The sequence below is a fragment of the Rattus norvegicus genome, chromosome 7 (assembly GCF_036323735.1).
Source record: "Rattus norvegicus strain BN/NHsdMcwi chromosome 7, GRCr8, whole genome shotgun sequence".
NCBI classification, from domain to species: domain Eukaryota; kingdom Metazoa; phylum Chordata; class Mammalia; order Rodentia; family Muridae; genus Rattus; species Rattus norvegicus.
In genome coordinates this window covers 30885164-30901154 of record NC_086025.1, presented here as the reverse complement: position 1 = coordinate 30901154, position 15991 = coordinate 30885164, and the positions used below count along the sequence as shown (strand labels likewise).

The window sequence follows — 15991 nt, the reverse complement described above, 5'->3', positions numbered from 1 at the left end:
TAAAACCAGGAAAATGATAGATAAGTATCTGCCAACTGCCAGATCTGGCCATGAGAGAAAATCAAATGGGAAAAGAAAATGAAAAGCAAAGTATGAAATGCAGCCAAGAGAGGGAACACAAGCACACACAAACGTACATACATGCACACACACATGCACACACACATACATACATACACATATACACACAAACATGCACGCACATATGCACACATGCACACACAAACATGCACGCACATATGCACACATGCACACACAAACATGCACGCACATATGCACACATGCACACACAAACATGCACACACATATGCACATACAGATATAGACACATACATACACACATGCACATGCACACACAAACACACTAACATGCACACACATATGCATGCACACATATGCACACACACACATACACGCACACAATCACACATGTGTGGGGAGAGAGGAAAGAACAGGCCACCACCCTTCCGGAGTCTTCTGAAACAGACTCATGATTGTTCCGAGGGGGCAGTTCTAGACAACACAGGAATTCCTGGAAGTTCAACTAAGGAGAGAACAATTCTGTTTCCTCCCAGAGTCATCCAACACTGGCTCTATTTCTAGGCATGTGTGTATACACAGAGATTCACAGATTATGCTGCTGACCTGTGGTAGCGACAGTCGCTCAGCTGACCAGAGCTCTAGTTTGTTTTCCCAGGTCTGATTTCTTTTCCAGTCACCCTGGGGAACAACCGGATGATCAGCACAATAGAACAAAAACCTTTTTTGTTGGGCAGGGCCAAGTGGCCCAGATCACCTCCAATCAGCTTTTTAAATGTTCATCCTTTCTGTCTTTCTGATGCTACAACGAGGGAATGGCTCTCGTGAGCAGTCCCTAGGACCCAGGAGACCTAGGTCGGCCACATGGGACCAATGTTAGCCCCTCAGTGCTCAGAGAGTACCATCAAGGATGAGAGTATAATGCATTGATCAAGATAAGGCACCTAGGGACAGTGCTGTGATTGAGGTGGGTACTGGATGCACACACACACACACACACACACACACACACACACACACACACACACACGGCAGGTCCCAAACCTTTCTCAGAAACCTTGGGCTCAGATACATCAGATTTCGGAATTCTTCATTTGAAAGGAGCAATAGTATATATATATATATATATATATATATATATATATATATATATATATATATATATATATATATATATATTGCTGAGGGCGGTAGGGCTGGCATAACGCCCTATGAGCCACCATACTGATGTTTCTTCAGCAAACGTGGGAATGTTTACACCTAGGTACTAAATAAGGCCTAGAAACCATCTTGCACCCCTCAGGTCAGACTCTGCAAGCCCTTTAACTCAGAGCAATTTGGAACCTACCAGAGTGAAGAAGAAAGGCGGTTTTCAAGAGCGTTTGAATTTTAGAACTGCAGAAAAGTGAACTGTAGATTTATAACAATGGACATTTCCCAAACACACTGTTCCGGGCATGGTTCCACGTTGACAGTGGACCATGCAGAGCACAGTGCACGCCCTAGGCCTGACATATCCATACACACTTGTGTATTATTTTTAATGCGAGAAATCTCAAATCCGCAATGCACCAGGGTTGTCTCATAGAACGTCTAATGAGCTCACGGAGAAGAGACACAGAACGTAAAACCGGTTCCTGGACAGATGAAATGTAACCATGCATCGGCTACCGAGAGACCGGAGGGTGGACACAGCTGGGTGCACATCCACTAAGGTGGACCGGTCACTTCTAGAACTGCCTGTCTCTGTGCCCCCTTCCAGCACTGCTTCTGCACACCCTCAGTGTCTACAGACAGAACTCTGAGGTGTAGACTCCTTCCCAGGGGCAGGGAGGAAGGAGAGGGCCAGGTTCAGGCCAAAATCATGGCCACAACAATCCCCCAAGTAGTTGGGATCAGTATCTGTGGTCATTCTTTCAGGGTCCCTGGACTGTAAAATGTGAATGGGGTCCAGGCAGGATTACAGAACAGCCACACAGAGCCCCCATGTTTAAACACAGCCAGGAGACCTAATCTGTAGGAGTTTTCTTTTTCTATAAAACATGCTAGGACATGTGAAGAGTGGTCTGCTGGGACACCCTGCAGCCGATACACAAGGGAGTGTTGTAAGAGTCATTGGATACATATATGTAATATACATTTTTCTCTCTTACGGTATTCAGATTTATATTTGGTAGCTGTAACTCTGCAGTACACATGCACACACATTAATCTCACTTATTTTTACATTACTTATTGGTTACCATTTTCCTGGATTATTAATAAAAGCTGATGCAGCAAATAAGAGAAATTAGCCAGTGCTTAATGTGTACCTACTGTGGGGCCAGGTCCTTAGTAAACAGATACAAGTCAAGGCAGACATCCTTCGAGCACACACAGTCGCAGTAGAGAACAAAGTCAAAACAGCAAGTGTTACCAACCAAGGGCCTTGAGGGCGGCAGAGAGAGAACTGCACACTGGGCTTCAACCAATTACTGATCGGAACCGAAGTGGAACGGAAATTAATTTTACATGAGCTGCCCGAGTTTAATCCCAACAAATTTGTATCATAAAACTGAACGATGGAGAAGAATTGCCAATAGGACCGTTAAAGATAGGAATGGGGTCTCCGTGTACACAGCCAGTCGCACTGACACATGTTCACACGTTGAACACGGCCGCCCAGGCTCGTGACTGTGATTAGCAGGAGATTGGCCTGATCCGCAGACACATTATAAGCGTCTGATTAAATCGCTCAAGAGTGGAAAAACTAAGAGGGGAGGCTGGTGTTTTTTCAGAACACAATCCCACCAGTACCTTCTCCTCCCCCTCCCCCCGCCGCTCAGAGTCAAGGTTATCCAGTGAGAGCCGCACTTAGCAGAGAGAGCTTTGCAGAAGAGGGGTGGAGTGCGTTTGAGTATCCAGAGCGGAAAGAGCAGTGCTAAGGGGATTTTTGCAGTGGAAAACAGGGCAAGTACTCAGTGGTCGTCTGGTGGGAATATGGAGGATCCCCGAGGGTGGGGTTCACTAACCTTCACTCCTTCTTTTCTCAACATCATCCCAAGTTTATTCAGAATGCTAATATGCCTTGTTCAATATACTCTTCTCGGCCGCCTTGAAGTCTCAGATGGCCATGTGTGATGGTTCTGCTGAGGAAAAAAAACCCCAAGTAAATGTTTGTTGTTACTTAATAAAAGAAGATGAGGGAAGCCCTTCCCACTCCTTTCAACACAGGCCCAATGCCTGGGACTTAAGCTACCTGGTTATCACCATGACAACGGAAGCCAGCGTGTTGAGTGGCTCTGATGAGGAGCTGAACAAGGCTACCTCCACATCTGCCATCATGTTAGAGAAACACACCTCTGCTTGGTTCGGCCACTGTTCTTAGACTTCTCTGTTATTTGCAACCAAACATTCCCAACAGAATGTCCAGGACAGAAGGTTGTACTTGAAAGTCTGAACCTTAGGCAACGTCACCATAGAGACTGAGCGTCCTCCACAATTAGCAATGTGTGTGGGTACCAGGAAGCAACCAGTCTGTTGCATCATGAAATGTGGAGCATCATGGGAAGCCAAAGCAGGATGGCTGCTGAGACTGCTGGTTGTTCCAGCACACGCTCTCCACTTTCGCTTCCACCAGCTGAATCCTGAGTTTGTTCCCACATGGTACCCACGTGTCCTTCTCCAGCCTTACACGTAAGTACACCCCATTTCAGACACCTTGGCAAAGACCAGTGAGAGATGGGTAAGTTAATCTAGGACCTGCCCACTGCATGGACGGCTCAGCTGTTTCTAGCTCCGCCCAAGAGGCAGGAGATTTCCATATGGAACATGGATGGGCATGTGATTGGCTGACTTTAGAGCATGTTCAATTACATTATCAGCACCTTCCAGCATCTTTAGTCCTCTGTTAAGCCTTTCCTTGTAAACAGTGAAACTCTGTTATATAAATACATAATACACACATACATGCATACATACATACATACATACTATATACATACATACATTTGTGTATATACACACACACTTGTGTATTGTGTTATATGGTGGAAATACATGTTCGCGTGGGTTGTCCCAGTTAGGGTTACTATTGCTATGTTGAGACACTATGACATAACATACATTATTATGTACAACATGTATGACCAAAAGCAAGTTGGGGATTTACATGCCACAGTCCATTGAGCGAAGGCAGGACCTGGCAGAGGCCATGGAGGGGTGCTGCTTACTGGCTTGCTTCCCCTGGCTTGCTCAGCCTGCTTTCTTATGGAACCCAGGACCACCAGCCCTAGAGTGGCCCAAACCACGATGAATTGGGTCCTACAGGTTTGCCTAAAGCCCAATCTTATAAAGGCAGGTTTTCTTTTTAAGTTGAGGTTCTCTCCTCTCGGGTGAATACAGCTTCTGCGAAGTTGACATAAAACTAACCAGCACACGGGTATATAAATGTACGTGTGATTGTATGTGCACATGTGTGCTGTGCACGCATGTAGGGGCCGATGTCAATTTCCTCAATCACTCTCCATGCTTACTTATTTTTTAAAAAGACTGTATTGCATGTGTGTGTGTGTGTGTGTGTGTGTGTGTGTGTGTGTGTGTATGCATGTGCGCGCACGCAGGTATCTGAAAGATGATATAAGGTCCCCAGGAGCTGGAGTTACAGGTGGTTGTGAGTGCTGAGAAATGAAGCCATTGCTCTGTGAGAGCTGCAGGCTCTCTTAGCCACTCAGCTAGCTCTCCAGCTCCCCACTTTTATTTTAGGGACAGGATTTTTCACCAAACCCGAAGCTCATGGATTTGGCTAGGCCAGCTGGCCAATGATCTTTGGGGATCTGCCTGCCTCCATCACAGGCTACTAGTATTTTTTTTTTTAAAGGAAGACAAAATGAATAAGAGTCCCCACATTACAGTTTGGATCTCTCTGAGAGCAGGGTACATTTAGAAACTATAAATGGTTCATGAAGGTCTAATATAAAATTACATACACGGGCAGGGGAGCAGTTTGGAGATCATATATCAAAGCGCGTGCGACTTTCTTTCCAACAGCAATGAGGAGCCACTGAGGGAGTGCAAACAGGAGGCTGCCATAAACCAGATCTTTTATTTAGCGACATCATAGGGCTGCACTCTGGGAAAGCGCACACTGCAAGGTGGCGCGGGGCCAGTGCCACTGGTAAGAAACGATGCAGGCCTGAATTACAGCCACGGCAGAAGGCAGATTTGAGTCTTTAGCAAAAGGGTTTAATGACAGATTGGATCTAAGGGAGAAGGAGCAAGGAGTTAAAGTGATTTCGCAGATCTGATGGACGGTTCACGGTGCTGTGTACGGAAGCAGAAATGCTAGAGGGTCAGGAGGGCTGAGAGACTCGTGACCTTGTGCACCAGGGGACAGTTCCTGGGGGGGACCACCAGACAACGAGTCAGGCATCGGATCGGAGCAGTAACTATTCTGAATGCACCTGAAGTCACATCTACTGAGACCATCCAGTGAAAATGTACAAAGTAAGAAGATGCCTGAGTGGAACCCCGGGGAGCCCCGGAATCAGGAGTGGTGCATACAGCAGCACCCACGAAGGAGAAAAGTGAAGTGGGTGGAGAAACAGGCAGCAAGCCACAAAGGAGGGGCTATCACAGCTTAGTATGAAATGTCTCCCACAGGTTGATCTTTATTAAACACTCGCCCCCTCGGCAGGTGGCGCTATAGTGGATGGGTTCTGGAAACCAGAGGTAGGGCCTAGCATGAGAAAGGAAGTCACCTTTGAAGGTTACATCTCGTCCCCTGATCTCTTCCTCATATCCCAGTCCCTGTCTGAGATGAGTTCAAAGCCTTCTCTTCCCACATGGCCGCTGCACCGTTAGCCCCGAGTCAACAGATGCAAACACTGTGGACCAAAAGCTCGGCAACTGTGCACCAAAACAAACTCGGGCTGTTTATGTCAGGGGGTTAGTAATCACCACCTAACGGTTAAGTAACACAAGTTGGGTAGGAGAGCATGGTGGGAAGTGCAGCCAGGAGCAGACTAAAGATCCTTGATGCCACGGAGCTCTGCTCATGTGACCCTTGGCATCGCTGACTAAGGAGAGGTTAGGACCTTAAGAAGGGCAGAGGCGGGGCTGGGGATTTAGCTCAGTGGTAGAGCGCTTACCTAGGAAGCGCAAGGCCCTGGGTTCGGTCCCCAGCTCCAAAAAAAAGAACCAAAAAAAAAAAAAAAAAAAGAAGGGCAGAGGCTACCTTGGGCTTGGGCTTGAGCTCTTGAAAGACGGGTGAGGCTAACCTGGGTGTGAGTCATGGCACGCCACTTGTCCCCATAGTACAGCCTCATGCAATAAAGTCTTCACCTCCAGCCTGTAAGAGGTGGGGCTTTGTAGGAAATGTCTGGACCCCAGCTTCTCCTCTCTGCTGCTCCTGGCCACCAAGTGGTGAGCGTCTTCACACTGTCATGCTCCCAACCTGATCTTCCTGGTCTCCAGACGCCCCCAAACCACAGAACCAAATGACCGTGTGTAGGGAAGGTTCTAAAACTCTGAACATGGATAAGCTTCTCCTCAACTGATTTTATCGGTCATTCTGTTGAAGCACCAGAAAGCGGAGTAGCACACCCTGCCGCGTGGATTGGGAAGTGAAGCAGAGGCTGGGAAGGCGTCCACGCCCGTGACTGATTCTTTTATGCTATGGCTGCTTCTAGTCGGTGTGTCTTACTTAGAAATATAAATTCCCGGGTTTGGGGATTTAGCTCAGTGGTAGAGTGCTTGCCTAGGAAGCACAAGGTCCTGGGTTCGGTCCCCAGCTCCGAAAGAAAAGAACCAAAAAAAAAAAAAAAAAAAGAAGAAATATAAATTCCCAAAATATATCCAACAGGGGGGCGAGAGCTACGAAAGGCAGTATTACCTGACAGGATGAAGAATGTGCTAAATGAAGATACAACAGGAGGCGGTGGGAGCTCAGGAGAAGGGGAGATTAATTTTGGCTGGGTTGAAGCGCCTTTTCCAGAAGGCAGGTGGCATCTGAGCTGGCACTTTAAGGACTGGACTGCTTTCATAGCGAAGGAAAAGAGTGCTCTCTAGCTGAAGGAATGGAGCCAGCAAACACAACAAAGTAAAGGGAGTCCTAAGGAACTGAGGCCAGTCTGGCTTCTGCCCCTACTCAGCAGGTTAACGCTTGTGTGTCCATCTCTCTACAGTCAGGAAGCCTTCTTACCCTGCGGCAGTACCCCAGCCACGCCACCCCGGCCCCTCCCACTCTGTTTGGAAACGATCTGTTGATTGGCCTGCGTCTCTCACCAGACATTTGCAACTGTGTTTCTTTGTACTTCCTATGCCTGGCACAAAGCCTGGGTCCGAGGAGAGCTCAATGCCTCTTCCCTGCTTATACTTCTGGCAGAGCATCTATGGGAAGAGGAGGAGCTCAAGACTGCTGTTCCTTTGTGGACCAGGAGGCGGGGTGGGGTCCGAGTTGGGGGATGTGCTGATGGTTAAGCTTAGAGTGGTGACTCACAGGAGTGAGTAGAGTAGAACTTTTTAAAGAGCTAAACCGACATAGGCATAATCTAAAGTTTAACACTTTAGGCGCTGGGGAGATGAACCCAGAGGGCAGGGGTTCAGTTCCCAGCACTGACACAGCACTTCCCAGCCTTTAGTAACTCCAGTTCCAGGGGATCCAACACCCTATTCTGGCCTCCTCACACAGCAGGCATACACAGGGTGCACAAATATATTTGCAAGCAAAATACCCATACACATAAAATAAATGAAATTAAAACAATAACGTTTAGCATTTTAACCATTTTTAAAGCGTATTCTTCCGAGGCACTACGTACATTCACATTGTGGTGCTGTGGTCAACATCATCTATCTCAGGCTTATTCTTCAACACAAACAAGTTCCACACCCACCAAATACCCATCTCCCTCTCCAGGACACGGCAACCATCGTTTTATTGCTGTTTCTACCACTGTTGCTATTCCGGGTACTTTACACAGTGGGATCGTATGACATTTGTTCCTTTGAGAATAATACGCACTTGAATGTGCTTTAAAGTAATCAACACACTGCTGAGCGGTCTCTCGGATGTTGAAGGGCGCGAAGCATGTGTGCGCTTCTTAGTGCACCTATATCGGATGCTCGATGAGACAGAATGATCAAGACGCAGATTTTGATTTTCCTCTGCTATCCTGTGAGGGCAGAAGAGGGGCTCAGATGGAGAAGGGCTTCACTGTAGAAATAAGAAGCTACACTTGCTGTGTCAATGTAAATTTTTTGTTCCTGCTAAAGGACTAATTTTTATTGAACACCTACTCTGTGCTCTTTCCAGCATCCCTGTAGCTCTGCATAGAGGAGAAACTAACAGTTCCCTATTCATGGCTGGAGGAAATGATGCCTGTGACCTTTTTTTTTTTTAAATAAAGGCATTACTATTGTGCAACAAAATGCACAGATGTTGGACAAGCTAACAGCTGCATGCACCTGTGTCTTACCTCTGAAGTCAAGATCAGAGATCCGGAGAGATGGCTCAGCTTTTAAGAACACTGGTTCTTCTTCCAGAGGACCCAAGTTCTATTCTCTGCACCCACATGGTGGCTCACAACCATCTGTAACTCCAGTGCCAGAAGACCCAATGCCTTCTTTTGCCCTCTGTGGCCACTACGCGTATGTGGTGCACAGACTTCCACACAAGCAAAACACATATATGCATAAAAAATGACTGGAAAATGCCCTTGTGCCCCTTTCTTATTGATAGCCTGCCTTCCCTCAATTTCTGGTGTTTAGCATCTGTGGTGGTTTGAATATGCTTGGCCCATGGGAAGCGACCCTTATAAGAGGTATGGCCTCATGGGAGGAGGTGTGGCCTTGTTAGAAGAAGTGTATCACTGTGAAGGTGGGACTTTGAGGTCACACACACACACACACACACACACAGAAGCTTGAGTCTAGCCAGTGTGACAGCCCCCTTCTGCTGCCTGCAGATCGAAGAGTAGAACTCTTGGCTCCTCCAGCACCAACTCTGCCTGCATGTTTCTATGTTTCCCACCTTGATGACAATGGGCTGAACCTCTGAACCTGTAAGGCAGCCCCATTCAAACGCTTTCTTTTACTAGAGTTGCCTTGGTCATGGCATCTCTTCACAGCAAGGAAACCCAACGCATGCTTTTGTTCCAGTTTCTTCTCTGGAACCGAGTCTTAATTAGACGGAGCTGGCTAAGCAAAGGTGTGGTACGAAGAAGCAAAGAGGTGATAAACGGCCCGGTACACGGGAGCCAGGGCAAGCCTGGAGGACAGGGAGGAAGCAACAGGGTGGGAAGGAAGGACGTGAAGATAGGTAATCATGAAGGGCTCCAGTTAGAGCTCCAGCAAAAGACTTACACAAGCCTTAAAACAGCTACGATGTTTTATGAGATTATGCACTGTATCCTGCCCCATTTCAAGCATGAGACTCTTTGGTCATGGACATCTGTGGTGGTTTGAAGATGCTTGACCCAGGGAGTGGCACTATGTGGAGGTGTGGCCTTGTTGGAGTAGGTGTGGCCTTGTTGGAGTAGGTGTGGCCTTGTTGGAGTAGGTGTGGCCTTCTTGGAGGAAGTGTGTCACTGTGGGTGTGGGCTTTACCCTCATCCTAGCTATCTGGAAGCCAGTCTTCTCTGGGAGGCCTTCATATACAGAGCTCTCAGCTCCTCCTGCACCATGCCTGCCTGGATGCTGCCATGCTCCTGTCTTGATGATAACGGACTGAACCTCTGAACCTGTAAGACAGCCCCAATTAAATGTTGTCTTTATAATAGAGTTGTCTTGGTCACGGTGTCTGCTCACAGCAGTAAAACCCTAACTAAGACAGCATCCATGGTCTTTTTTTTTTTTTCCTATTCTTTTTTTTGGAGCTGGGGACCGAACCCAGGGCCTTGCGCTTGCTAGGCAAGCGCTCTACCACTGAGCCAAATCCCCAACCCCCCATGGTCTTAATTTTACAGATGACCATGCTGAGGCTCGGAAATGTTCAGTAAAATTTCTTAAGTGATGTGCTAGGAATTAAATCTAGCTGTGCTCTGCCCTGCCCACCAGTAGAAAGCCCTTACAGAAGTGAAGGGAGGCGTCCAGCAGAAGCTCTAAGCTCTTCCCCGGAAGGCAATGAGTGGGCTGCAAGGGTGGAGGGTTGAGAAGCCCTGAGTGGGGATAGCAGGAGTCAGCCCACCAGGAACTCTGAAGGCTGGGAGGCTGCAAGTCCACAGAGTCCAGTGTGAGGGAGGAGACAGCTCTGGTACCCCTGCCTCTACCACGTACGGGATGCTAATGGCTCAACTAAATGTTCCCAGAGAGTGAGGAGCCTGGCTTGTTCTGGGGGAACATATTTAAGAGATGTGATCATTATTTTCCCAAATTCTCCTTGGAGTCCATTTCGACTCTGATGCATATTATCTTTATGCTGGGTTTCAATTACCTTCCAGTAGTCAAGTATACTCTGCAAACTCAAGAACAGGTTTTTTTTTTTTTTTAAATTCCCAGAGTTACCAATACAGATTTCCTATGTTTATCATTTTAAAAGACAATTTACTTTCTTATCCCCTGCCTCCCACTCTCCCCACCCCCCCCCAACCCCAGTGCTTGGATTCAGACCTGGCACCATATACATGCTAGGTAAATATTCACCCACTGAGGTACATCCCTGATCGTACTTTTTTCCCTTTTCAGATAGTCTCTAGTGGCCTGGGACAGACACTGCTCCTGTCTCAGCCCATGGAGTAATTGGGAGCTACAGGCATGCACCACCATACCAGGTCCGTGTCTTTTTACTTTCTTCAGACGGGTTCCTCTACACATCGCAGGCTGGCCTTGAACTCACTGAGTATGAGAATTACCCTGAACCCTGATCTTCCCGCCTCCACCTCCCGCGTGCTGGGATTACAGGCATATATCACCACACTCATTTATGCCCTGCTGGGGACTGAATTTAGGGCATCCTGCGTGCCACACTGCCACTCTACGACGAAGTCACAGCCTGAGTCCCTTTGTCTCCTTTCTCTACATCACGCCTTCTAGAAGCAAAAACGCTCCGAACTTAAATCCGATTCTGGACTTAAAAATCTGCTCTAAAGTGTAGTAAAAGTAATACTGGGGAGAAGAGAGGTTGATAATTTTTTTAATTTATTCATTTTCATGCATAGATGTGCATCCTTATTGGTTCCGATGTGCACCACATCTGCAGGTGCCCACACACTCTAGGGGGTGTTGTATTCCCTGGACCTATACAGGTGGTTGTGAGGTGCCCTGAGAATCTGGGAACCCAGGGCCTCTGTAGAAGCAGCAAATGCTCTTAGACACTGCACTGCCTCTTCCGGCTCCCAAATGTTATATTTCTAAATTATCTTTTTATTTTCTGAGATTACAATGTAATTACATAATTTCTCCCTTCCTTTTCCTATCTCTAAACTCCCCACATACCTTGTGCTCTTTCAAATTCATAGTCACTTTTCTCATTCATTGTATATGTATATGTATATGTATATGTATATGTATATATATGATATGCATACACACACACACACACACACACACACACACACACACACATCCTCCTGAATATGTAAATACGACCTGCTCGGTCTGTATAATGTTACTTTGACTGCATGTTTTTAGGACTGACCATTGTTGGATAACCAGTTGGCGTGCTCTTCCCCGAGAAAGACTGTTTCTCCTCTTCTCCATATTCCTTAGCTGCCTTTGTGTAGGGTTGAAGGCTCTGGCCTTTCCCTGTCCACATTAGCATGTTTACTGTTGACCTTGTCAGCCCAGGGTTTAGGCACGAGAGTCTCAGCTGATACATGTACAAAACACCTCCCTCGCCTAAGGCTCAGGGACTTCGGAGCAAAGGAAGAGGGGCAGAAACATTTTAGAGCCAGAGGATCCGGGGATTGGCTGTGTGACTCTGTCTCCTAGGACTGTCAAAAGCTACACCCGGAAAGTCTCGCCAACATCAGGCCTAATGGTATTTTTAAACCAAAGCTTAGGTGGTGAGCCTGCTGGAGAAGGAGATTGCTTAGTGGTTAACTGTGCTGACTGAGGCTCTGTGTTCAGACCCCAGCACCATGGAAGAAGGTATCTGCGCCGGAGAGGAGAGACAGGCGGCCCCTGGGAGCATGCTAGCCACTCTCACAGAAACAGCTAGATCCAGAATCAGTGAGGGAGAGAGGGAGGGAGGGAGGGAGGGAGGGAGGGAGGGAGGGAGGGAGGGAGAGAGAGAGATACTGACCCTGTCTCAGAAAAAAATCAGTGGAGCAAGTAGAGGAAGGCATACTTGCACACCCAAAACATGTGCACACCAACAAGAGAACACACACACAACATTCAAAGTTATTTTAAAAAGCATGAGTTCACCCAACTCTGTCGCATAACTCAATATCAGGAGATTGACACTGTAAAGTCCAAAGCTCTAGAGGGGAAAATATGGTTTGGCAATGCGGTACACAGGGAAACAAACTGTTCTGGAGTGTGGATGAGCCTATTAAGTCTTCCTAATCATAATGATATGTCCTTACGAGCAAAGACACTAAAAATGCAGCTCTCAGCTGTTTTGAGAAGAACTGAAATTGCTTTCCCTTGTCTGGGAAGCACCCCGTATTTTCTTCACCCCTCTTTCTAACTTGGCACTACTTTCTTTGTAGATGTCCTCCTGGAATGATGCTTTGTGGGACCCTACACAGAGTTTCCCCTGCCAACGCTTGAGCGTTCGTGCACACACACACACACACACACACATATGCACTCACAGGCACACACACACACACTCACACACATACACTCATGCACAAGCACACACACACACACTCACATTACACACAGGCACACACAGGCACACACTCACACACACACACTCACACTCACACACAGGCACACACACACACAGGCACACACAGGCACACACACACACACACACTCACACTCATACACAGGCACACACACATGCACTCACAGGCACACACACTCACACACACACTCACACTCACACATACACTCATACACAGGCACACACAGGCACACCCACACTCACACTCACACACACACTCATACACAGGCACACACACATGCACTCACAGGCACACGCACACATACTCACACTCACACACACACTCATACACAGGCATACATACATGCACTCACAGGCACACACACTCACACACACACACGCACACATACTCATACACAGGCACACACACATGCACTCCCCCTACACACACACACACACACACACACACACACACACGAAGCCAGGTGTTCTAAGAACCCTCACATTCTAAACCCTCCCTCATGGTGCCAAGGATCTGGGTTGTAACCGCTTATGCATTGGGCTCCGGGGTGGTTTTGTTTGTTTGTTTGTTTGTTTGTTTGTTTGTTTGTTTGTTTGGAGCTGGGGACCGAACCCAGGGCCTTGTGCTTGCTAGGCAAGTGCTCTACCACTGAGCCAAATCCCCAACCCCTGGAGTGTTAACATGAGCCAAGGGCTTGTTTGTCTTTGCATCCCTAATGGGAGTTCTGGCAATGAATCCTTCTTCAATAATGGATTAATGAATGAGTGAATAAATGAATGAGTGACTTCCACAAATATGCACAACCTCAAGTATTAACAGTTTGAATGGAGACACAGCATTTAGCACCTGTCGGGGACATCAAGGTGTGCAAGAAGGAGGAAGTTAGGACATGACAGCCAGACAACATAAAGTCCATGTTCAACGGGATAGGACCCTCACAGAAACCACTGCCATTTTAAAAGTGTATGGTGGGTACGCTGATGTCGCAGTATCACCAGAGCCTTGCAAGCTCTGGGGAGGAGGGGCTTGGGATGCGATGGGCTCCTTACTGCTCTGTCCTCTGGTCTTCCTATAGTGTGCACACACAAGCTATACGTGATGAAGAGGTGAGCCAAATTTTAAAATCCTCTAAATAACTTTCTATATGCCTTGATGGAAACATTAAATAAGCACTCACAGGCTTAAACAAAACTGATATGTGCTCATTACCAAAAAAATACTCTTTTAATAATGAAAAGGAGAAATGTTCTCGTCTATAACCCCATCCTGAAGGACTTTAAGTGTGGCTGGTAGAGCTTTAGAGAGTCACTTGAATTTGAATTCTATAAGACATTAAAAATACAAAGAAAGAAAATGAATCATTTCAAAAATAAAAATTTGGAGTATACCTTTCTAATTAAAAAAAAAAGTCATCTGCTCTTAAAGAACAGCACTGATTTCTGTGGGGACCCTGTCATGTCGAACGTGGACCTTTAGGTTCTCTGGCTGTCACGTCCTAACTTCCTCCTCCTCCTCCTCCCACACCATGATGCTGTCCCTGACAGGTGCTAAATGTTGTTTGGTTTTCTACCTCCTAACAGAGCAGTGCCTAGCATGTTACTGTGTAAGCTTCTCAACAGCGGGGACCAGACCCTGTTGGTGTGGCTGATCCTGTGAGCGGTGAGATGGAGACACAGCTCCACCCGATCGATTGCCCTCAATGCCTGTAGGAGTCCCGCCTCATAATTTAGGGCCTTGACTCAGGCCCAGCTGGGAGTCTCGGTTCCAATACAGGGATGGACTTTAGGCCTAGCCAGTTTGAGGCAGCATTGGGGATTTTGCTAAACGTATTAAGGAGGAAGAGCGGTGTCCAGGAGGAGGTAAGTGTAAGGCACCTGAGAACGTGAGTATGTGCCTCTCTGAGATAGAGTCACAGCGAATAAGACACATCTAAGCTCAGCTCTGGGCCCTTTAAGGGAGTTGGAGTTAACTGTGCGGTACAGAACACTCTGGTGCCTCTCGAGCTACATCTGAAAAGGTTGCTAAGAAACCCTTCTGGTTTTCCTTTTTCCTCTTTTGAGAAGTGCGGTTAATGAGGTGCCTCTGGAGACCATAGCTGATTGGAAAGTGACTAACGGATGCTTCCGTGAATGTGTACGACCCCAGGTGTCCGTTGTTTAAATGGGAACAACATTGAGCACTGTATGAGAATCCTGGTTTCTTAAATAAATAAAAAATAAAAAACCCAGTTATGTTACACGATTCTGTTTTTGCTTTGATCCCGGGTGTGGGATGCAGAGCTGCTTCAGACTGTACACAGCGGCTGACTGTGATTTGTCTCGTGCTCTAGGACAGGCGTGGTTTTTTGCCAATGGCAGATGGTTACATTTGGAATTCTGGGAACTCTTGAGGGGGTTTAAATTTGAGAGCCCCAAGAGGGCCTAAGGAGGCTGCTGTACTCCCACTCCCCCCACCCTCCACTCCCACTCCCCCCACCCTCCACTCCCACTCCCCCCACCCTCCACTCCCACTCCCCCCACCCTCCACTCCCACTCCCCCCACCCTCCACTCCCACTCCCCCCACCCTCCACTCCCACTCCCCCCACCCTCCACTCCCACTCCCCCCACCCTCCACTCCCACTCCCCCCACCTTCCACTCCCACTCTCCCCACCCCCACTATTGCTGGTTCCTGTTGCTACCATTTGTCAAGTGGTCACGAGCAAAGACTCAACAAGAAGAAATTAAGATATCCTGATGACGAAGATTAGACTTGCCCCAAGGAACTCGATGTCCATAATCAACGGGAAGCAGTCTAACGAGATCTATGCCCCTTTCCCCCTCTAACCTTCTTTCTCACCTACCTGATGTTGGGAGGTTGGAAGGACTTGGGGTGGAGAAGAGTGGTAGATGTAAGAATCCACTGAAGTAACCAAAAATTACGTCTAAATATTACCTGTCAGGGAGCACTAGGCATGGGGTGGAAGGAGACGGCCTTTGATTGTCAACTGATAAGGGAAAACCAGGAGCCACCAGAGCATACACAAGAGGTTTAAAAATGACCACACCCTGTCCCTGCAACTGGGGTTTCAGATGAGATCTCTAGACAGTAGCTAGCTTACAGTAGGGAAGAGAGACAGACTGACTGATCAGTTGGTGATTGCAGATGAATTCTTGCACCTTTGCAGGCAGATGCTTC

At 47.4% G+C, this 15991-nt stretch overlaps 1 protein-coding gene across 18 annotated transcripts in view; it reads right to left on the bottom strand.

Moving 5' to 3' along the window:
* Tmcc3 (transmembrane and coiled-coil domain family 3) overlaps nt 1–15991 on the bottom strand; it is a 277437-nt gene that overhangs the window by 157734 nt on the left and 103712 nt on the right. For 10 of the 18 annotated variants that reach the window (XM_039079074.2, XM_063263453.1, XM_017594836.3 and 7 more), the window contains one exon: nt 3051–3167. The exons of 3 other annotated variants lie outside the window; for them this stretch is intronic. In XM_039079074.2, the coding sequence (XP_038935002.1) occupies nt 3051–3077 (27 nt within the window). In that variant the 5' untranslated portion in view covers nt 3078–3167. Of the gene's footprint in view, nt 1–3050; nt 3168–15991 lie in introns of those variants that run through there. 5 more of the 18 variants (XM_039079077.2, XM_063263451.1, XM_039079073.2 and 2 more) reach the window with 1 other exon arrangement.